The 23,920-nt window shown below is 43.4% G+C and overlaps 1 protein-coding gene across 1 annotated transcript in view; it reads right to left on the bottom strand.

Annotated features, from left to right (window-relative positions):
- ptprsb (protein tyrosine phosphatase receptor type Sb) overlaps positions 1-23,920 on the bottom strand; it is a 116,625-nt gene that overhangs the window by 47,242 nt on the left and 45,463 nt on the right. The window contains exons 7-11 of the mRNA XM_079434799.1: positions 22,693-22,815; positions 15,133-15,402; positions 13,644-14,225; positions 12,571-12,707; positions 12,132-12,276 (exon numbers count right to left, since the gene is read on the bottom strand). Coding sequence (XP_079290925.1) covers positions 12,132-12,276; positions 12,571-12,707; positions 13,644-14,225; positions 15,133-15,402; positions 22,693-22,815 — 1,257 coding nt within the window. The remainder of the gene's footprint in view (positions 1-12,131; positions 12,277-12,570; positions 12,708-13,643; positions 14,226-15,132; positions 15,403-22,692; positions 22,816-23,920) is intronic.

Here is a 23,920-nt window from a genome sequence, read left to right as displayed (position 1 = left end):
CTGTAATCACCGTGTCGGAGGATGAGGTTCGGAGGGCGCTAAAGAAAGTGAGCGTCAGGAAAGTAGCCGGACCTGATGGGATAACCGGCCGTGTTCTGAGGTTCTGCGTTGATCAGCTCGCTGGGCTTGTTCACTTCCACCTTCAACGAGTTCCTTGCTACCTCCGTGGATCCCGCCTCATTCAAAAAATCCATCATAATCCCTGTGCCAAAGAACAATAAACCCTCTTGCCCGAATGACTATCGCCCAGTTGCCCTCACATCTATAGTCATGAAGGTTTTTGAGAGACTTGTAAAGAGCCACATCTGCTCCTCCATCCCTGATACTTTGGACCCTCTTCAGTTTGCCTATCGCCCAAATAGATCCACTGATGATGCCATCTCTCACGTCCTCCACTCTTCCCTCACACATTTGGACAGCAACAATGGGAATTATGTAAGGCTGCTATTCATTAACTATAGCTCAGCTTTCAACACTATAGTCCCCATCAAGCTGGCATCTAAACTCACAGACCTCGGCCTAAACTCCTCACTCTGTGACTGGATTCAAGACTTCCTCACCGGCAGACCTCAAGTGGTGAAAGTTGGCCAGTTCACCTCAAACTCCATCACCCTGAACATAGGAGCCCCACAGGGCTGTGTCCTGAGTCCCCTGCTCTACTCTCTCTACACGCATGACTGCGTGTCCTCTCACAGCTCCACATCTATTATCAAATTCGCTGATGATACTGTGGTTCTGGGCCTCATCTCCAACAACGATGAGACCGCATACTTGGATGAGGTAGAGAGACTCACATCATGGTGCCAGGACAACTGTCTCTCTCTGAATGTGAGCAAAACTAAAGAGCTGATCATGGACTTTAGGAAGAGACAGCACCTCTTATGATCAGTGGGACCTCCGTGGAGAGGGTGAGTAGCTTCAAGTACCTCGGTGTAAACATCTCCGAGAACCTGACTTGGACTACACACATCCAAACGCAGGTTAAGAAAGCCAGGCAAAGACTGTACCATCTGCGACAGCTGAGGAAATTCAGGGTCTCACCAGCAATCCTGAAAACTTTCTATTCAGGGACCATAGAAAGTGTATTGAGCTCCAATCAGGACTGCAAAGCACTACAGAGAGTTGTGCGCTTAGCTGAGCGCATCTCAGGGTCTGCTCTCCCCTCTCTGCAGGACACCTACCTCAAACGCTGCAAAAATAGAGCTGTCAAAATCATCAAGGACTCTAATCATCCTTTTAACCGTCTATTCACTTTGCTTCCATCTGGTAAGCGCTTCCGTAGCCTGATGGCAAAAACTGAGAGACTTAGGAGGAGCTTCTTCCCCCAGGCCATCAGGCTCCTAAACTCTAACTCTGTGTCATAACATCACTTGACTCCATGTAAATATCAACATATCAATAAGCTATTCATAATTTTTCTCTACCTCATATTGCTGCTATTTAAATACCCTGTACAACTTTTTTTGCACATTCCTCTTTATTACTATTTAAGTCAACAACATACTGACCTGCACATTTATATTTTTTTATCTTTTATTTTATTTTATTATTTAATTTTTTTCTACTTTTCTTTTTCTCATATTTGTATACTATATAATTGCACTGTCCTTGGACCTGACCTACATTTCACTGCTGGTTATACTCTGTATAATTGTGTATGTGACAAATAAAAATCTTGAATCTTGAAGCGAGCCGTACAGTTACCAAAACGGTACGTGTAAACTCTGCTGATCACTGATTGGCCGGAGAAAATCGTCACTGCCTGCGTCATTTGAACTTGTGGCACGAGACACAACAGACCCACTAGATTTAAATCGGCACAGCCAGCGAAGGATTGAACGCAACTCTTTTGAATGGGCGCACCTTTTTTAAACAACCACAAAAAAATGGCTGTTTTGTTGTCTGTTGAGGAAGTACAGACGATCCTCTCGTTGATAGCCGAGGAGCGGATCCAGCAAGAGCTTAATGGAGCGACGCGGAATTAAAAAGTTTTTCAGGAGTCACAGTAGTAGAGGCGGCACAACTATAACGACATGTGAATAATCCCGCCCACTCTAAAGCGGTACTAAACTGCAGTGGAAACACAAACCGAGCCGAACAGAGGCGTGTTGTGCTGTTCTAAGCCTTGCCGATCCAAGTCGTACCACGCCGTGGAAAAGCGCCAAAAGTAACTGGAGTTACATATTTGAAAAGTAACTCAGATATTTACTTCTAAATTAAAAAGTAATGCGTTACTTTACTAGTTACTTGAGAAAAGGAATCTGATTACGTAACTTGCATTACTTGTAATGCATTACCCCCAACACTGCAGACGAGAGCACCTGAGTGGCATACCTGTGTCGAAGGCCGTCGTTTGGTACAGCACCTGTGGGCTATACGGGCCCGACCCGGCGCCGTTGTGAGCCGATATCCTCACAGCGTACGCTCGGTCAGGATTCAGCCCGTGAATGGTGTAACTGGACACGTCCGCTGGCACCATCAGAGTCCGTGGTTCAACGCCACCACCTGCTTCCTCATACGCAAGCGTGTATCCGGTAAAAACGGCGTTCCGTTCTGAGCCGTTCGGAGGAAGCCAGGTGAACTGCAGCGAGCAGCAGGTGGCGTTGACGCGCTCCAACAGCTGCGGAAAACCTTTTGGAGGAAACTCAGGCACCGAAAGCTGCTCCTGAGCCTCGTCGCTGTACCCGGAGCGCCCTCTAGCGGCCAGGAGGAACGAGTAAACGCCTCCAGGATGCAGACCAGTCACGTTGTGTTGACGCTCCTCAGGTCTGAAATCCAGAGAGACAGACTGAGAGTCGTTTTTAAGGACGTAGGTCAGATGAAAGCCCAGGATCTCCAGCAGAGGGTTGGAGGATTGTTGGGGAGACCAGATCAGCGAAGCGGACGTCTCATTAACCAGCTGCACGGACAGAACGGGACGAGCAGGTACTAGAGGACACAAAGACACACAAACTCTCAGTGACTGTGCATATACATTTACATTTACATTTATTCATTTAGCTGACGCTTTTATCCAAAGCGACTTACAATTGCTATATATGTCAGAGGTCGCACGCCTCTGGAGCAACTAGGGGTTAAGTGTCTTGCTCAGGGACACATTGGTGTCTCACAGTGGATTCGAACCCGGGTCTCTCACACCAAAGGCATGTGTCTTATCCACTGCGCCATCCACCACCACCACATATAAAACACATCCATCACCCTGACCAGATCCAGTGCACTCTTCTGATTGGACAGTGCAGTTACAGTGGTGATTGTTTATATGGTGTTACAAAAATGTAACATATATATATATATATATACACACACACAGTACACTCACGCAAAGCAATATATACGATATAGTAAATCTCAACTGCTTGATTGTTTGTATCATCACAAAATGTGACTATTATCACACAGCTCTAATCTGATAAATGCGACTATAATGCATGAAGATATTAAGTGCCCCTATTATGTATTTTTGAAAATTTGCTTTCATGCAGTGTGTAACAGCTCTAAGTGAATGAAAACATCCTGCAAAGTTTTAAATCTGAAAGTGTACTGTGTATAAAGTTATTGTCTCTCAAAAGAAAGAGTTGACTCTGAATCATTGAAACGAGTTTTTAAAACGAATCCCAAGCGTTTCAGGTTGACGTCAACATGAAACATTAGCATATAGCCCGCCCACTCGTTGGTCTTTTCATGTTGGTCTGAATGAAAATGCAAATTCATTCTTTGCCACTAGGTGCCGCTTTTGGAGCAGTTTCCCCGGTAACGCTGTACACAAAGCATCACAAACACTGCTTAATCAGGCGTACAGGCCAGATGAGATGAAAATGAGACCAATCGACCAAAGGAGGGGTTTGGAAAAATGAATCGTTCAGCAAATCGTTTGGGACTCGTTGAGCAAGTAAGGGGAAAATAAATGCATATTATAAGACAATGAAAGTGTTTTTTGACCTTGCATGCATGTCAACCTGTTGTTGGGGACTCCCAAAACCAAAATATGAACCTTTCATAACTCATAATAGGGGCACTTTAAGATATAATAAAGTAGCCACTAAATCACATTCGACATGATTTGTCATTAATATTTTAATTAAACAGAAACTGTGTTATCAAAGCAATAAGACACCTGAGGCGGGGTTAATATAGAGAATAAAGCCCCACCCTCTAAAGATATGTGAGCCAATCCAATGTCAGGAACGCACACAATGACTAACTGTGTTTCTGATTGGATAAAGAACTGTGAGTCTTTTGTTCTGTTGAGTCTAGTGACAAAAGACTGCTATCTGTTACACAAACAGCACTGAAAACTGAACTGAAGAAAGAGTCTGTCTGTCCCTGAATGTTTCAACATACAGAAGCACACACAGATGGGCGACTCACATGCGACGGGTGTCTGCACCAGATGAGAGACGCTTTGAGCTCCGTCACCTTTAATGGTGTAGGCCGCCACACTGATGGAGTACAGCGTCTCAGGCTGCAGATCCTCAAGCATCAGCTCCTACACACACACACACACACACACACACACACACACAGTCTCAAGTCAGTCAGCGCCAGAAACTTCAATGTAATCTTAAGCACTGCTCTCTGACCTGACACTTGCTCTGATTATATGTTACTGACGCATTCATTCGTTCATTCTCTCCAGCAATGTTTTGGTTTAATATACTTCTCAGTCTGTGATCTGTGTTCGAGTGGCTCTATGAAAGCGTTCTCCAGTGTGAGAGGTTCACACACACACACACACACACACACACACACACACACTCATGCAGTGAAGCGGTTCAGATCCAGCGGCTCTGATGGGCTTTGAAATCTTTCTGTCTCAGCTGTGCTTTCATAAGCTACTCTGAACATAAAGCTGAAGTTCATACTCACATATTGCGCCGTCTCATCCGTGTCCCTCTAAAGGCACGGCAGCAGGATGACACGCACAGAGATGTGAGAGAATTAGTGATGACCAGGCCGCGCGTAGAAGGAGGAGAGGAGGGTGAGATTCATTTAGTGAAAGCACAGAATGGATGAGCAATGAGCAAGAGAAGAGATGAAGTGAGACGCAGAGTGAGATTCATTCAGTGTCTGTTCATTCAGATCAGACTGATTCTGTAGAGGCAGTATAAATAATATTTAGCATCTATTGTTATTTTGAATGTGGTTTTGACCAGTATCATGCAAAGATTCAAAATGAAACTGCAGATTTTATAAAGATTTTATACTAAAGATTTTATGAAACTGCATCCATGACCCATTTTACTTCTGTCATGCATTTCTGAGGGAAACGGGATATTGAATGAGAAATAAATGTAGGTCAGGCCGTGATTTTCTCCTGCTGGATTGATGTGAAAGTGTGTGTTTCACATCAGAATGTGAGTGTGGCTCTGCATCAGAAGCATAATTTAGAATAACGGCCGCTGATGAGACGATCACAGGAAGATGAGGAACACGTAAAGGAAATAAGATAAATTTTAATTCCATGTGGACTGAAAACATGAATGAATAAAGACCCAAAAACAACATCATCTTTGATGAGGTCATTTGTACCTTGAATGTGCCTCCATGTCAGTCGATTCCAGTTATTTTACCTTTATTGTTAATCACATTGTTTTAATTTATCATTATAATCATAAACACATCAGTGTCTAACACAAACAGTTTTACATTTTATTGTGCTTTGCTATTCTTTTATTTACCTATAATGGCTAATGATCGTAAGTCTTTACCAGAAATAGCTAACTTCTGCATGCAAATCAAGGTTGACTAATGGTCATATTTTGCTGAGGGTGCGGCGCTGTCTGCGAGGTCGTGACCTCACCTGCTCATCGTCCAGCATCATGTCTTTGATGCGCGGCAGGCCTAGCGACTCCCCGTTCTCCATGCGAGCATAGTGAACCTGGTAACCACGGATCTGTCCGTTCCGTTGCCCTGGCAACACGGAGCGCCACAACACTTTAACAGACGTGCTGTTGATGGGCTGGACTTCCACCTGACGGGGCGGAGCTCCGGGCACTGCACACACACACACACACACGGCCTAGTCTGACGTCACTGCAGAACCAGTACAAAACATCCACACACTGCAGCTTTAGGATGTGTTCACACTTGTAGTTCAGTGCAGTTCCCTTGGTCCAGACCAACAATGACACCATTTAATTCAGATTTGCTCAGCATTCACACTGGGAATGATAAAAGGCTTAAATGGGCCATGAACTGAGAAACCAAAATTCCCTTGATCTTTTGACATATAAGAGATCATTGTACTATAAAAACATCCTGTAAGTTTCAGGACTCAAATCTTTGTCGTTAGTCTAAAAACAGCTTATATTAAAGGCAGTCTGCCAAAACGACAGCTTGTGGAATGTGCCACTCTATGATGTAATAGTGTGGATAACCACCCCCTCCACAGAAGATAATCAACGCCTCTTCTACATCACTGCCTGTTTAGCCCCGCCCACACATTCTACATTACTGGCTGTTTAGCCCCGCCCACAAATTATATATCACTGCCTGTTTAGCCCTGCCCACCAATGCTATATCACTGCCTGTTTAGTCCCGCCCGCCAATTCTACATCACCGCCTGTTTAGCCCTACCCACTGATTCTTCATCACTGCTTGTTTAGCCCAACACGGAAGTGACTTCATCTGTAATTCGTCAACTGGTCGCTAGAGACTGGCTGCAAAAGGGAGTCAATCCCATAGACCCCCCATGTTAAAATGCCCAACTTTACAGCAGAAAAAAACACGTTTACAGCCTGATTAAAAAAATATTTTGGTCTATATAGCTAATTTTTCCCTTCATGACAACTGTGAGGGGGGTGAATTTTTTTTATAACTTACCCATTTAAATTATATTGAGCCTTAAAGTTCTGCATAATTAAGAGCGTGGCCAGTTGAGTGACAGGCGGATTGCCGCTGCTGTCACCACTGGTGAGCTAGGTGGGCGTGGTTTCAGCAACCAGCTCCGCCCACATCCCGCTTCTTTGCCCATTTTCGATTATCCGGGAGTGACGCGTGGTGACGCGCTTGCCAAGATGGCGATGGCCGACTCCGTCTACTTTGGGCTTCAAAAATGCTCTTCAGAAACCTACGGGTGACGTCACGGACACTATGTCCATGTTTTTTTTACAGTCTATGGTTTAGCCCCGCCCACCGATTCGACATCACTGCTTGTTTAGCCCCGCCCACCAATTCATGCATGTAGTGTAAATAACAAGAGGCGAATGCAGGTCTACGCAGAAACCAAATGATAAAGTTACTCCTAAGACAACAAGACACTGTTCAGTGCCAAGCTGTGAAAAAACAGTGTTTGCGTCGCCTTCCTTCTGATCCCGTCATTAGGAAAGAGTGAACGAACTTTATTTTCAATGAAGTTCCAGACCACGTCAGTAAGAACTCGGTCCTTTGTTCACTTCATTTTACTGTGGATTCATTTGCAAACAAGGCACAATTCAAAGTGGGATTTTTCAGAAAGATTCAAACTAATAGACGATGCTGTCGACTATATTGGATCTGACAGTAATGCCCCAACACAAGTGTGAGTAACTGTTTTCATTACGTGATCACTATTTGCTTTGTCTATTAAACAGTTTGATGTGAGTATTTATGTGTTTTTGACCTAAATCACAGCAGCGTCCATCTGAGAAGGACGTAGACTGTCAAACATACACAGCTATTAGCCAGTCACAGCAGTGGTGTTTACTTCCGACTCTACAATCCTCCACAGCTATTCAAACAGAGCGTTCTGATGAGGGGGTTAAAACAGGACAGAAAATAGCTTATTACTTGTAATTTTCAACCAAATTGAAGTGAGTTTTGGCTCAAAACAAGAACAAACATCTGTCAGTGCTTAATTTTATCCATAGAGAAAACAAGTTTATTTTTTCGGAGCCCACTGGCAGATGTTTTTTGCTGATTTAAGTGGTTTATATTGATGTATGTTTTTCAGAAAACAAGACTTTGTCCCTTGAGTAATTTTGCTTTAAGTAAATGTGTCTGAATTTAAAAATGTTTAGATATTTGTGCTGGAAAACTTGACAAAAATACTACGTGAGAAAATAATGTTTTGCAGTGTGCCAAGTGTGAACACAACCTTAAAGAACTCAGAAGCCAAAATGCTGATCTGAAGAACCTTTAACGAAACATGAAGATCTCCAAAGAACCAGCTGAAGAACCTAAACAGACCTGAAGAAGAGGGATCTAATGCTGAACTACTGATGTGAGAATTTACCATCTTCATCCGTTCTGCACTCTACAGCTGTGCTCTCTGGTCCGCCGCCCTGCGCTGTGATCGCCGCCACTGTCACACGGTACCGACTCCAGCGCCGCAGGCCCGTCAGCAGGGCCCGGCCCGCACCCGACTCCAGACGCAGAGTCTGCGGGGGGTCACTGCCGTTCCCAAACCGCACCTCATACCCCAGCGGCTCCTCCGCGGCCGGAGCCCAGCTCACCAACAGCGAGGTGGAGCCAGCGGTGGAGCAGCGGAGATCACGCGGGGGAACTGAGGGCCCTGACAGGAAGAGCGGAGGAGCGGAAAAGAGTCGAAAATAAAACACAGAAAGGAAAGATCATTGAGGAAGGTGGAGGAGGATAAAGAAACAGAAATGAAGCAAAATAAATCAATATAACAAAGACGAACGCAGAAGATGAGATTCACGGGCTGCAAAAATAGTGTAGATGGAAACAGATCAATAAAACTAATTATGAGGCTCCAATTACATTCAACTTAATAAATGATGCAAACAAAGGAAGAATGAAGCAAAATGAAATGAAGGATGTGTTGTGATGCAGCGATGGAGGAATAAAGCGCCTGTCTGTCACGAAACAAGGATCCGATCAACATATTGACCAGAACAGACAACCTAATTAAAGCACCGCCGAGCGTGTAACTGATAGCAGCGCCATCGCCATGGAAACACGCTTGATGGATGGAGCGACGCTTCGGTCCGGGATCAGAATTCCTGACCAGATGGTGACAGACGGTCCGACTGAAACCCATCGGGGTTACGGAGGAGTTTCTGTTTACGAAGTTGCTCCTTTAATTAGAAATCTGACGAGGTTCTGCAGCTCTGTGTAAGCTGGGTTTCATAAAACCAACACTCTGAAAGATCTTCTGTGTGTGAACATACAGAACAATACATGTTATGCATGAGATCCACACACTTCACCTCCTTCTACTCAATCTGTATTCCTCGTTACCTCGAGTGTCTGATCACTTAACAGACATCAATCTGATGATGTTCATCTGACACTGCTTCTGATGTTCCTCATTTAGATAAAAGCATCTGCTAAATGAATGAAAGTAACATGACAAAGTTACAGCTTTGTTTCAATAACCCTGTAATGTCAGAAAGCATCTGGTGAACGGAGAGCATCGCTGCACTGACTCTGATCCCAATCATTCTGGCGTTTGTACTCAAGCGGTTATGAGCACTAAAGCAAAAGAAATCACGAAAACATCAACTCGACTGGATGCAGATCTAATGAGAAAAAAACAACTGAAACTAGAAAATAAGGAATCAGTCTGGAAAACAACAAAACAAACGAAGAGAAGCTGATGATGTAGAGTACATACCTGCTCCTGCGTATGGTACATGGACCTTCTTACCATCACACACACAACACACTGACTCTCTCTCTCTCTCTCTCTCTCACACACACACACACACACACACACACACACAGTTGCCTTAAGCATTTTTCTGAGCTGAAGTTTCAGTTGAATACGAGCGTATAGAATTGTGGTATTATCTGTCATTAATACTGTGGTTAATGTGGGGCTTTGGACTCTGTCAGTGTAATTGACTGAAACCTTTCCAGCCGAATGGCACAACGAGAGCCGAGAGAGTTATTAAAAATAACAAGGGATCCGAGACGTTCTCATAATCAATCAAAGCGATAAGGTTCTCGCCGCATTCGGCTCCACGGACCCCACGACCGGCCTCTATTCTCGCACACGCACTCTCGTGTAACACAATAATTAAACTAATTTAATTATCTTTATAGAATATGACATGTAAAAATGAACCGCGGATATGTAATTGCTTTCAAAAACTGCTATCTGCACCGATGTCAGAGGACGTACGAGGATAACTGGGCTCATGTGTGTTTGTGCTGGAGCCTCAGTGAGACGCTCAGAACATCAGCACAACCTACAGACACACAACTGATGCGACAACAACATGCGGGACCAGAGAACAGCTGAAAAACCCCACAGACAAGAACACGCATAGCAAAAACGCATAGCAACAGCCTGGCAACGACCCAGCGTACCCTAGAAACTAGCCACAACACCCTAGCTACCACTGACAACCACAGACACCCCTTAGCAACCACTCACAAAACCCTAATAACACCCTAGCAACTGTTCCCAAAAGCCTAATAACACCCTAGTGACCACAACACCCTAGCAACTGTTCCCAAAACCCAAATAACACCCTAGTGACCGCAACACCCAAGCAACTGTTCCCAAATGCCTATAAACACCCTAGCGACCGCAACACCCTAGCAACTGTTCTAAAATGACTAATAACACCCTAGCAACTGTTCCCAAATGCCTAATAACACCCTAGCGACCACAGCACCCAATCAACTGTTCCCGAACCCCTAATAACACCCTAGCGAACGCAACACCCTATAAACTATTCTCGAACCCCTAATAACACCCTAGCGAACGCAACACCCTATAAACTATTCTCGAACCCCTAATAACACCCTAGGCAACCATGTATAACCACCCACAACACCCAAGCAACCACAAAACTCTAACAAATGTTCCCAGACCCCTAATTACACCCTAGTGACCATGTATAACCACCAAAAACACCCTAGCAACTGTTCCCAAATACCTAATAACACCCTAGCGACCGTAGGACCCTAGCAACTGTTCCCAAACCCCTAATAACACCCTAGCAACTGGAACACCCAAGCAACTATTCACAAAAGCCTAATAACACCCTAGCAACTGTTCCCAAACCCCTAATAACTCCCTAGCGACCACAACATCCTAGCAACTATTCTCAAACCCCTAAAAACACCCTAGCGACCATGTATAAACACCAACACCTATTAACACCCTCAACCTCACAACCTGTGATACGGGAAACAGGTGAAAAGCCCCCAAAGCACACAAATACAGCAACTGTTATCCTCTCTCACTGCCATCTGAGCTGTTTGTATAACAACATGGCAACCATATGCTGTTTGTGCAGCTCAACTAAAACAGCCCAGAACACAACAGAACAACTTCAATTCTTGCCGTTTGTCTGCAATCACAGAGAGTTCATCAGAGTGTCAAAGTTCAACACTGCAGGGCTGTGTTCGATATACACTGGATCAGACGCAGTTCCATCCACAGATCCGGCTATCAGGACGGTTTAGTGGAATAATGAGAAGAGTTTTACAGACCGCGGCGGTGGTTCGTCATCCTCACTTACCGTTAACCATCATAGAAATCACAAGCTTTACCAGCGGTACTGAAGAGCTGCATGACACCTAAGAAGAGCATTTCATCATTAGCACAGACACAACAACAACACACACCGCTGGAGTTATGATTACGTCACTGGGTCCTGAGCTGAAAATATATTAAACTAAGGAGGAAAAGATGAAAGAGGTAAAAAGGCAGAAATTGAAAACACAAATCCCATCCAGTCTGGTGGTGGCTTTGACTTCTGCTTGTTTTTAAATCATCTACTGGAAATACTCGTAGACATACACATCTCACACACCAATGCAGTTCACAATGACACATAGATGGACAGACAGATGGATGGATGGATGAAGAGAGGGGGGGTGAATAAACAGTTCCCTGTGCACTGGCAGCCAAGATTGCGTTTCTCTTCTGCTCCCACTCTGAAAATGATGACTGAGCAACTACAGATTAAACATCCAATCAGGGGGATTCATGATCTATACCAGCCCCATCCCCTTCCCATCCAGACCAACAAAACCATCAAAACCAATCTAGAGTCACAGACAACAGCAGAAGACATCGACTGCATCTGTGGATGGAGAAACCGAGGGAGGTTTGGTGCAGAGAGATGTTACTGTGACATAAACTGTAAGAAAACACCCTGTGAGGTCAAATACAGTAAAGTAATTGATAAATTCTATAATAAAGTCTTTTTAAGGGGTCTCACACATACTTGCTTGTGCTGTGCGTTGGTTGATCTCATTGGTGAATGCGCCGATGCCTTTGTTGGAAACGGCAGCCAGAGAGAAGGTGTATTCGGTGTTGGCGCGCAGACCCTCCACCACATACGACGTTCTGGGCTCAAAATTCCTCTTCTCCTGTTTGTTTGAAAGATCAACAACTCTTTTGTTTACATTTATGCATTTAGCAGATACTTTTATCCAAAGTGACTTGCAATTCGTCAATATTTGTAGTAATATTTGTACTATCAGGGGGTGGAGCTAGAGGGTGGGCTTTGAACCCCCTCCCATCCGGCCACCCCTATGAAAATATCCTGGCTACGCCCCTGTATGCAATGCATTTGGAAACATTACCATTATTCTGACATTTCAGGAGTTGATGCCGATATGATTTGTAGGCCTAAAGTCTTTCTCAGTGAAGCACATTCTCACCTGAATGCCGAGATCTGGAGCTTTGTAGATGAGTTCGTAGGCTTTCACGGGCTCTTTGGAGTACGCAGGTTCCCAGGTCAACTCTACGCCGGTATCGGTCACTTTACCCACCTGGAACTTCCCTGGCTGCCCAGGAACTGAAACACAGATCAGGAACATTATAAACCTGCTTAAAAATAGAAGCACATCATTCATTATTGGAGCGACACAAAGGGCCAGGCGTACTAAACAGGACAAATTAGTGCGAGAGCGCAATTCCAAAACAGCAACGATTGGCGTGGAAATTTCTGCGGGTGATTTATTGACAATACGCAAATTAAAGAACACAGACGAACATCTCATTTACATATCGACCAACGCAATATACCAAATGCAGCGCAAATTAGCTTAGTCGCAAATAAGCAGAGCCGATGCTCATCAGGTGCTGGTGATCTACTTACAACACAGGTGCAAAATAGTTTAAGACATGCTTTTTTTGGCCATTAAATAATGGCACAAGCGTTAGTAAATCACGTTACGTGATTCATTTTAATACTCTCCTCCCATAAATTTTGCGTCTGAAAGGGAAACTTCTACAAATGCATATTCAATAATGTCAGGTGCAAAAATAACTCTGTCCATGCCTTTTCAGCACTAATTCGTCACTGCGCGTCTTTAGTAAATCCTGACAGTACTATTTTAAACGCCAAAAGTAAAACTGCCACTAAAGAAACGGCAGAAATGCTCATATGGTACTATACTTGATTTCAAGCATTCTGTGAAGCTCCACTGAAAGTTGCATATGGATGTATACAATCACAGGAACGGTTTTAAGGTGTGGTCACATTTACTGTTTCTCAGCTAAATTTCTGGGGTGAAATCCAGTCATTCCAATTGGAATTTGAGCGATCACGTGATGTAGCTCAAATTGGTGCTTGATTTGAAACTTGCTTCTTTGTGAGCAGTGCTTCATGTATCTCTATATTATTGACAATGGATCTTACTTAGTTTTTTCAGCTAACCTGACAGCACATTTGATCTGCAGGAGTTGATTTCCTCTAAATTCCTCAATCACATGTTTCTCTATAACTCACCTCCAGGTCTCACTTTGACGTGAACGTGGTCAGAGAAGGGTCCGTCTCCCACGGACGTGAACGCCAGTACGCGGATGGTGTACGTCTCGGATGGCACAAGGCTGTGGATGGTTGTTATCATGCTGTCCTGAACGTTGTGAATCTGCCAGTTGCTCATCGGCTGCGAAGGATCCATGGTGTAATAAACTCGATAGCCCTTGATCAAGCCGTTGGGCTCCTCCGGCTCGTCCCAGCGCACCATCACTGCGTTCTGTGATATGATGCGCGCCTGGATGTTTCTTGGCGGGCTGGCCGGGGCTTGCTCTCCGGTCCGAGCTTCCACTCTGTTGCTGGGGGGGCCCTGGCCGATGGAGTTGACGGCGGACACACGGATCTCGTACTCGGTGTTGGGGTACAGGCCACCGATGCTGTAGCGGGTGGTGGTGATGGAGTCCACCGTCTCGTACTTGCTGTCTGGGGATTTGGCACGGTACTGGATGATGTAATAGGAAACAGGGTCGGGGTTCCCAGAGTCCCAGGTGATGGTGACGCTAGTGGGGGTCGTCTCCGTGACGATGGGGGTACCAGGAGCTCTAGGTAAAGCTGCATAGAGAGCAGAAAACTTCACTGCTCAATTTAATTCAAGTTTATTTCTATAGTGCTCTTTGCGATACAAATCCTTGCAAAGCAGCTTTACAGAAAATTAAGTAGCTTATCAGTGGTGACTATGTCAAGGTAATGTCTAAATGGCAGAAATGTGCAGTTAAAATCATGTAGTTAGTTAATGTCATGTAATCAGATAGCTAGTGAACACTATTGACAACAACGATTATATGTTGCGATCAAACTTATAGCAAAATTTGGTAGTTTTTTAGGGTTGGCATCATCTCATCACTGCTCAAAAGCTGATCGGTTAGGTTTTCTGCGTTATCTAGCACTGAGCACAGATTGAGATATTGTTGAGATCTCCTCTGAACCCTACATGAGATACACCAGAAACCAGGCAACTAAGAAGTGGGAGATTTCTCCATCTCAGGGTTGTCTAGGTCAAACAATCAAGATATCTGTAGATCAAAATGGGCTGCTAACAGAATGTCTGGAAACTCACGATGTTGCTTCCATTTACTTTTGGGGAAGATCTGCAAATGTTTAAGTCAATAACGAAGCCCACTTAAGAACCTTTTTCTTACTTCATTAGACTGGATAAAATTAAGACATTCTTTTCATCAACCCAACATCATATATTTACATTCTGCAGCTGGATTTGGCTAATATTTTACACAGAATGTTTTACTTCCTCCTTCTGGATAATACGCTGCAGAGCATTTACTTTGTGCTTAGTGTTATCTTTGTTTGCACATTTCAGTACTTTCAAGTATTTTCTACTTCCATTTGCATTATCACTTCCATTTTGTTAAATTTTTCTTCCTTTTTTTTGGTTGCTTGCATTTTCTCCTGCCCTGCATGCATAAAAAATCCTAATGAGTCATTAAAATGACCTCTTCCTTACATTTAACAATAACTTGTGCCACGGCCTCGATGATTCCCAGGCTGCTCATGGCGACGCAGGTGTAGTTGGCCGACTCGCGCACGCCGTTCAGCTCCAGAACGTTCCGGCCCACGGGCATCTCGTCCTCCGGCGTCAGGTCCTCTGAATTCAGCATCCACTTCACGTAAGGCATCGGAGAGCCGACCGCGACGCAGGTGATGTTCACGCTGCCGCCCGGCATGATCTCATGGCTCACGGGAGGGATGGTGAAGCGAGGGGGAACACGGCGAACTGGAGCACAAACACAGGGAAACAGGGGAGCGAGGTAACAATGACAGAAAATTGTCTGGTGAAAGCTTCATAATCAAGCTGGCAATGCATCATTACAGCTAAAAGGACAAGTTGCTAAATATAAGCACTGACTAGCAGATGGAACGGAATAGTAATGTTAAAAGGAGCTGGAGAATCTGAATTCGAGCTAAAGGTCAAAGCTGTGTTTTCTTACAAACTGACTAACACGCCCAATTCTACAGGCGCATCGTCCTCGTTAAGTTCACAGAAATTTCTGCAAGGATGAAAAACAGGGCGTTTAACGCAGACGCTTCCGCCGAGGCTTCTCTGTTCTCATTCCGAGCTCAGCTGGGAGGCAGAGAAACTGTAATGATGCATATTTATTAAAACCCACTCTGTCTGAACGAGCTCGATTTCGGTCCATTTCCCATAAGCCTTTAGAAACCTAAATAAGATGGCACTGCCCTCGGGGATGACGCAGACGAACCAACAAAGCCTTTTCAAGCTCTGTGATCGATAGCTGCAGATATGGCCTCTATAGACCCGCGCTGGGAGAGCAGGCGTTCGATCGGGGCTGGTTTTGTTCTCCGGCGGATCACAGGGGAAGAGGAGAGCTGCATGGGTCACCTGCATGCCTGAACACGCCGCTGCAACACAACACCATCGAGGGAGATCGCTATACACACACCAAACCTGACAGCCGTCAAACATTTCTGCACCTACTAGTCAATGTGTTAACTAGCGGCTGACGCTCCATGCTCCAAATAGGCCATAAATCTAGTCCAGTGCTTCTCAACTGGTTTTGCTACATTGAGACAGAACCCTGTTACTATTTTTCATCTGCTTACACACAAAATCTTTCTTTGTCACACAGTTTCTGAAAGCTGTCACTCAAACAGCCATCCATTTTATTGCTGGTTGAATTGTATTATTTGCATTCAGCCTTGTTTTTTTCTCAGCTGTCTATGACTTGCTTCCCATTTCTGGGTCACAATCCACCAGCGGAGACGCGCCGGACGCTCTGTGTGTGTGTGTGTGTCTGTGTCTGTCTTTGAGTGTGTGTGTGTGTGCATCTGTCTGCGATATTCTAGGACAAATCAGATTCTTCTTTAGCAGAAACTAACACTCCACAGGGAAATACTGCATTTACTCCTGGAAGAGCTACATCTGACTGTGGAAATAAATAAATAAAAGAGACAGCGAGCAAATGTGAGAAACGATGGAAGTTATGCTAATCCACTGAGTTAATGTGGAGCGCTGCCAACCCTGCATCCAGAAACAGAGATGAAATGCAGGAGAGAGAGAGAGAATGTGCTCGAGAGAGACGGGGAGGATAAAAGAAAGAGAGATATAAGGAAGGATGCGCTAAGAACTACAGCTTGCTGAATTCTTAGAGGCGTTGTGAAATCGGCAGGTCATCGTAGGATTTAAAACATACAGTGAATCAAAGAGCCGTGAAGCTGGAGCCCACAGAGAGAGAGAGAGAGTTAGGCATGAATGATGCGGAGAGAGAGAGCGAGACAGAAATGACGGACAGAAACAAAGAACCAGGGCAACAGCAAACACTCAGAAACCAGAGACGCTGAAGTTTCAAATGATCACTGAATGCAGCACACCACCACGATGGACGGTTGCTAGTGTACTGAGTGGTTGCTAGGGTGGTTCTGTGCAGAATCTGAGGTGTTGAATGTGTTGCTAGGATCTTCTGGGTGGTTGCTAATGTGTTAAAGCATTGTTCATCTCTTGAGCATTGACTTAAAGACAGTGTTCATCCAAAAATTATCAAGCTGTCATAAACATATTATTTTGAGAAATGTCTCAGTGTTTTGTTTTTTGTGCTCCACAGAAGAAAGAAAGTCATTCATGTTTGGAACGACATGAGGACAGAATGATTGTTTCTATTCCTTTAATAACAAAGAGCATGAGTGAATCTCATTATTCACCATCAGCTGTGCATTGCATGAGCCTGCGCGGTCATAAAACAAGAAAAATGTGAGTTGCATTTAATATAACAATGAAAATAACGATCAGAGAAGCCCAGCAGTTCAATCAGGAGCTCATTTGCTGTAGCTGTAATGTTGACTAATTCAATGAGCCGTTTCATTCACATCAATAGAAGCGCAGACAGAACATAAGCCACGCTAAGATGCGTCTGAAGCCCAGGTTCTTGTTTCTTCTGCTTTAGAGATGACTGAACGTCTGAGCAAAGCTTTCTCGGATGCCGAGGCTTACGGGGATTCACCACATAGGATCAAGTTCTGAAATCTACAACTTCAGCAAAAGAGGGAAAAATCCACCTGAATAAAGCAACAACTGCATTTCGAGCTAAACGCATTTGATCTAACCAATCTCTGACAGACTAAAAAACTGATTCCAGTAGCATGCGGATTGTTTGTTACAATAAAATGTGCGATTGTAAAAGCGAATCGAATTGCAGGTGAGCATTGACCAAAGGACACCCAGAATTGGACGCACTCATATTTCAGATGAAACATAACGGCTAAATCTACACAGTCAGTAGATGCAGTTAATCAGAGGTTGTTAATGCGGGTTAGTGCATGCACTCATGCGACACCAGTAACATGCAAACTTTCAAAGAAAACACTCAAAAAGAGCCCAACATGTGCATTCAATGGTAATATTATGACTTATTATGGATTACTGATGATGGAAATAAACGGCTAGTTTCTGGTTGTGACTAAACCAGTCTGTTCTGCTAGACAGGGAGAATATTTGAATATCTGAATTTAAATGACCTACTACGAGCGTCTATTGTGCAAAAATCACTTTCCTGCTCTTAAAAGCTTCGGCTTCCAGCGAGACAGGAACAATAACCTTGGGTGGTAACAGCACATTTGATCTATGCCACAATGGGGACTGCTGAATTGGATTTGCCATTGTTAGTCGAGCCCATTACAATGAATTATCTTAAACACAATCTTTCCTCTCGCTGAAAGGAGAAGCAGAGGCACAGCGTATCGACTTACAGTCCTAGTGCACAAATACGGCGCCGCATTAAACCAACTCCGTCATCACTTGTGCACTGCAAAACATGATTGTCTTACGTAGATGTTTTGTATTGTTTCAAGCCAAGATATCGAAAAATTCTTAAATCAAGAAGGATTTTCTAGACAAGTAAAAATTATTGTCTTGTTTTCAGAAAAAACAAGTCAAAATGAAGTGAGTTTTTTGCCTATTTTGCACAAGTTGATATGATTCTTTAGGGGTTTCAATTAAAAGTCTATAACATACTTTGGTTAAAAATGCACCTTTTTTACTCTATCAAAATAAGCTCTGTTTTCAGCAAGCCGTTTTTTAGTCCATGTTGCTTTAAATGCTAATGAGCTCTGCTGACCCCACCCCTCTCTTCCGTGGGGTGACGAGCAGTACTGTTTACTTCAGCCGTGAAACTGGCTTACTAGCACATTATTAGGAAAGGTGATTTGCAAAGATTCATAAAAAACCATTATGCTCACTTCTTCTGTAGATGAAGCTGGATCACGAATGATTCACACGAACATAGACACATTTAGGCAGATCAGGGATCGGTGCATTCACTTCAAAACTAAAGTAACGTTAATCCTCTGTGTCTTCAGCAGCTCAGATGTCGGGAGTAAATGACGACTGCTATATTCATTATTACATCCAACAACTAAACACCTCAATCGCTTTATCGGAGACATCTTGTTTTCCCCTGCACCGAAAGTGGACAGCTCTCAGCTCACTCAGGGCGGGTCTAAGGTAAGACGGTCCTGTCAATCAACTCTCGTGGGAGGGGCCTGTGCAGAACTACGTCATTCTGACAGGAATCTCAGAACAGCCTGATTTGAGAAAAGGGATTTTAAAATAGGGATTTTAAAAAAAAACACTGGATAGATTTTTATCATTATAGGATGGATGTGTACACACACTTCCGACACACATTTATGTTCAAACAACTTGAAAAGTGAATTTTGCATCCGATGTCCCCTTTAAAACCAAGACATAATATTTTAAGTAATTTTACCTGTCAAGTAAATGCATCTTGATTCAAGAATGTTTAGATATTTGAAAACAAGGCAAAAATACTAAGAAAAGCATTTTTTGCAGTGAGTCGATCAAACACAGGGGGTCTGATGAGACGCTTCTGTTCTCACGACTGAATCAGATCAGCGCATCTGTGACACGTTCTTCAGAAGCGCAGGAGATGTTTGGCTCGCTCTTTCTTCTCCTCCTCCAGAGGAGACTGTCATGAGCAGCGAGGGAGGGACGTCACTCACGATCTTTCCGACAGTTCACTCACGATCTTTCCGACAGTTCACTCGGCTTTCAACAGTTTTCCAGGAGCGGAAACGGTTCGAGCGCTTCTTCACGCTGACATCACTCTCTGATGACAAACAGACCTTTCCTAAAATAAACCCCTAAAACATTCCATTAAAACAGACGACACTTCATGCAGCTCAAGCACAAGCAGTGAGAGAAAATAACAAAGACAGACAAAACAAAGCGACGGCGAACAACTGCGAAGCTTCTCTACGGGACTCTGACATCACGCTGAGTTTATGGAAGTTATGAAGCCTGCTGCGGGATTGATAACGAGAGCACAGGTGATCAGGGATGGGTTATAATTCTGATCTCATCGGATCAACTGATCCTATCATGCTGTGAACGGCTGCCTTCAGAACGAGAAGTTTGGGGAACAATCATTATATTTAGAGAGTTTTGTTTTGCCTGACCGCTGCTGTAGCACCACGTAACGTCAGAAGACAAATGTGTCTGTTTATGAACTTAACATGACATAATTATAATATATATATATATATATATATATATATTAACCAGGTTCAGATTATTTCTATGCCTATAACAATAATAACATTATAACCATTACATAATGAGAATTGAGAGTAACACATTACAAGTTATGTTATCAGATTACTTTTTTTCAAATAACTAGTAAAGTAATGCATTGCTTTTACATTTTTACAAAAACAAATCCCATGTATTGACTGACGGCTCTAGTGTCTGGTGTTGAGAGAAATCAGGAGTGACCATTATTCATTTCACTTTTGATGTGAAAGACTTTACAATTGCCAAAAATATGACTTGTTTTGTTGTTATTAAGCAAGTAAGCCCAGCCCAGGTGACAAAACGTAATGCAAAAGTAACAATCCATTACTTTACGTAAAATGTAACTAAGTAATGCCATTAGTTATTTTTATAGCATAATGCAATATTGTAACACATTACTTTTAAAAGTAACGTTCCCCAACACAGCTTACAACAGATATCAGTCATAACTGAGCTGCTGAACACTAAATTAGTAAGAATGAGATATTATAAAGAATAACTGACAAATGCAATCCAGATCAATATATGACGTTAATGCACGAAAATACAGTACTTGCTAATTATAACAGTGTGAATAGAGCCAAACATTGTGTGTGTGTGTGTATATAAGTGTGTGTGTGTGTTTGAATCAGCCAGGGATTTTTAGTGAATGTATGAAGTAAGTTTTCCACAAATCTTCTTGTCAAATGATTGGCTTGTGCATCTTTAAAATAAAGGGCATGTTTATCAGTCTAATGCAGCGTCCAGACGTTTATAAGTGGGACTGAAGTGAACGGACTCGGCCGCTGTGTTGAGACTCGTCTGCGGTCGCTGTCACGTTCTGATCATACGATGTTTGACGGACAGCTCGGCACAGATGATATTGACGAGACGTCAACCAATTCAGCACTGCGGAAAAAACTGATGCTTTGGAGCGATCAATAAACTGATTGTCTGCAGAAAGCACGTCCGTCGCTGGAGTGAGAGCTGCACACAGACACATGCACACGAGCACAGACAGACAGACAGACAGACAGACAGACAGACAGACAGACAGACAGACAGATGCACAATGCAAAATTACAGTGGCACAGAGCACATGACCACACGACAGCCAATCACGACGCAGCATCGCTCAGGCATGCGACCGTTCTCATGCAGACACTCATAATTTCCAATTGCTGGGTTTCCATGGCAACGCGTGCAGAGAGACAGAGAGAGGGCCTTCCAAGCGGAAGGTTTGCAAACAATATCCCACAATGCAACACACTAGACCGACATAACCCTCGTCTTCACAGCACTTTACGTTTGACTCGGGTTCACTACCATCATCAGCACTGTTTACTGCTTGACTGACATTTAGTTCTCAGAGTTTAAATGCCAAATAAAAGAAACGAGAGAAAATAAACAAAAAACACACCAACCTTCTCGCAGCTCTGAGGGTGTAAGGGGGTTTGAGATGGAAAGCAGAGAAGAAAACCAGGGAAACACACAGAGAGAGTAAAAAGGCCACTGCAACCATCTTCATCTGCCACAGTCTCACCTCATTCATTTAGCTTACGTTTAGCTCTTCAATCTGCGTCTTTGTGTGGCAGTATTATTCATATACACTCCCAAATATCAAATATTGTGGCTTGGCCTTGCTCTACTCTGAGAAATTCACTTAAATAAAGAAATAAACTGAAAATATCACAAGCAAACTGAGAAAACACACACGACAAAGACCTTCATATTTAGTTGTAAATCATGAATGCAGTGAACACTAAAGTCAAATTAGTTTCCATTAGTAATTTAAACATATATAAACAGACAAACAACTGAAAAAAAAAACAATCATGAAGAAAACAATTAGTAAGCACACAAACGTTTGCAATATTAGTAGAGGCATCATGCAGCACTTGATAACAGGAATATCTAATATAACGAGTTCATCAGATTTAGACATGATTGCCGGCCGGTGCTGAGGAGGGCCGGACCGTTTCTTTACCCCCTCGTTACTCATCTTATCTTCTTTTATTCTCTATTAAAACCGCAGAGGATCTTTCCAGACCAGTAGGCCGTGAGCGCCAACAGCAAATATCACTAATTGAGTTTACAGAAACAATTACATGCCTGTAAACCCAATTCATTTCAAATCAATTAGCTTTTTTAATGCTTCGATTAGCAGAGAATCGCGAATGAACCCCGACGGGAAGCACTTGAGTTGATAAAGTTGGGCGTTTCCTCCGAATTGCTCACGAGCAGACTGAATCTCTGCTTGGAGGAAGCTCATAAAAACAGAATTTTGTTCTGCTTGCGACACTCGACGTTCCTCAAAGTTCAGATAAAACGCAGTAAAGAGCAGACGCGCGATAACAGTGTGACGCGATGCGTTTATATATACACGTTTACAGAAGAAGTGCTGCAGAGGCTGCTGGGTAAATTAAAGAAGCTGTCTTTGCTGACATGTGTGTGAAAGTGTATTACCTACGGAGTACCTACTGTGTTCCATACCTCTCACGTATAAGTTAGCAGGGGAAGAGTAGCGCACGCCTTGAGAGTTAGACGCCACGCACTCGTACTTCCCCTGATCAGTCTCCTCGCTGCGCTCGATCTGGAGCGCACCTGCACAGAGAGACAGAGACAGAGAGAGAGAGAGAGAGAGAGACAGAGAGAGAGAGAGAGAGAGAGAGAGAGAGAGACAGAGACAGAGACAGAGACAGAGAGAGAGAGAGAGAGAGAGAGAGAGACAGAGAGAAAGAGAGAGCGAGAGAGAGCGAGAGACAGAGACAGAGAGAGAGAGAGAGAGAGAGAGAGAGAGAGAGCCGGGCAGAGAAACAGGCAGGTCAGTCAGTCAGACAGACACAAGACAGAGGAGAGGATGAGAAAAAGAGAAGTAAAGGAAAGAGGAGGAGAGAAAACAAACACAGCATTAATATTTACAGTCACAGTGAATCTCAAGATGCTTTACAAACCTTCCTTTATGTTCTACACACTCATCAGCTTCATATTTTATACGCGACACAAGCACATCCACCGGCTCTGACTGACTGTTAGGGATGGTAAGATTCATCAGTGAATCAACATAAAAAAACAACGCGATGCATCGATTTAAAAAAGTGTGCATGGGATACAAGTTGCCATTTGTTTCACAATGCATCTTTTGCATTGGTAAAAACGATTTTTTTTTTAGACATAATTATTAGTAGATTATTATACTTTTATTATTGAGAAAGTGACCAATAATTTGTGACCAATATATTATATGTAAAATGTGTCCCTGCAGCACAGAAGCAGTCATGAGTAACACAGGTATATCTGTAGCAATAACCAACAATACATTGTATGGATCAAAATTATACATTTCTCTTTTATGACAAAAATCATTAGGATATTAAGATCATGTTCCATGAAGATATTTTGTACAGATTCCAGATTTTCATATAGTTGTATCTCAGCCAAATATTGTCCTATCCTAACAAACCATACATCAATGGATAGATGATTTATTCAGCTTTTAGATGATGCATACAGACACTTAAGACTGGTTTTGTGGTCCATGGTCACAAATGATTCTCCTCTCTAAACCTTTTCTCAAGCGTGTTCTGTCATCACCGCTGCTGCTGCCTGAATATGACGAATCACAAAACTACGGAGACCGAGGCGAGTCCTGAGAGTACCGTATTGAAATGCATAGCATCATGTTTTTTTACATTGCATCATATTGCAT

This window comes from Barbus barbus, assembly GCF_936440315.1.
Source record: "Barbus barbus genome assembly, chromosome: 15".
In the NCBI taxonomy this organism is placed as follows: Eukaryota; Metazoa; Chordata; class Actinopteri; order Cypriniformes; family Cyprinidae; genus Barbus; species Barbus barbus.
Note: the sequence above shows the minus strand (reverse complement) of the source record. Positions and strands in the feature narration are given on the sequence as shown.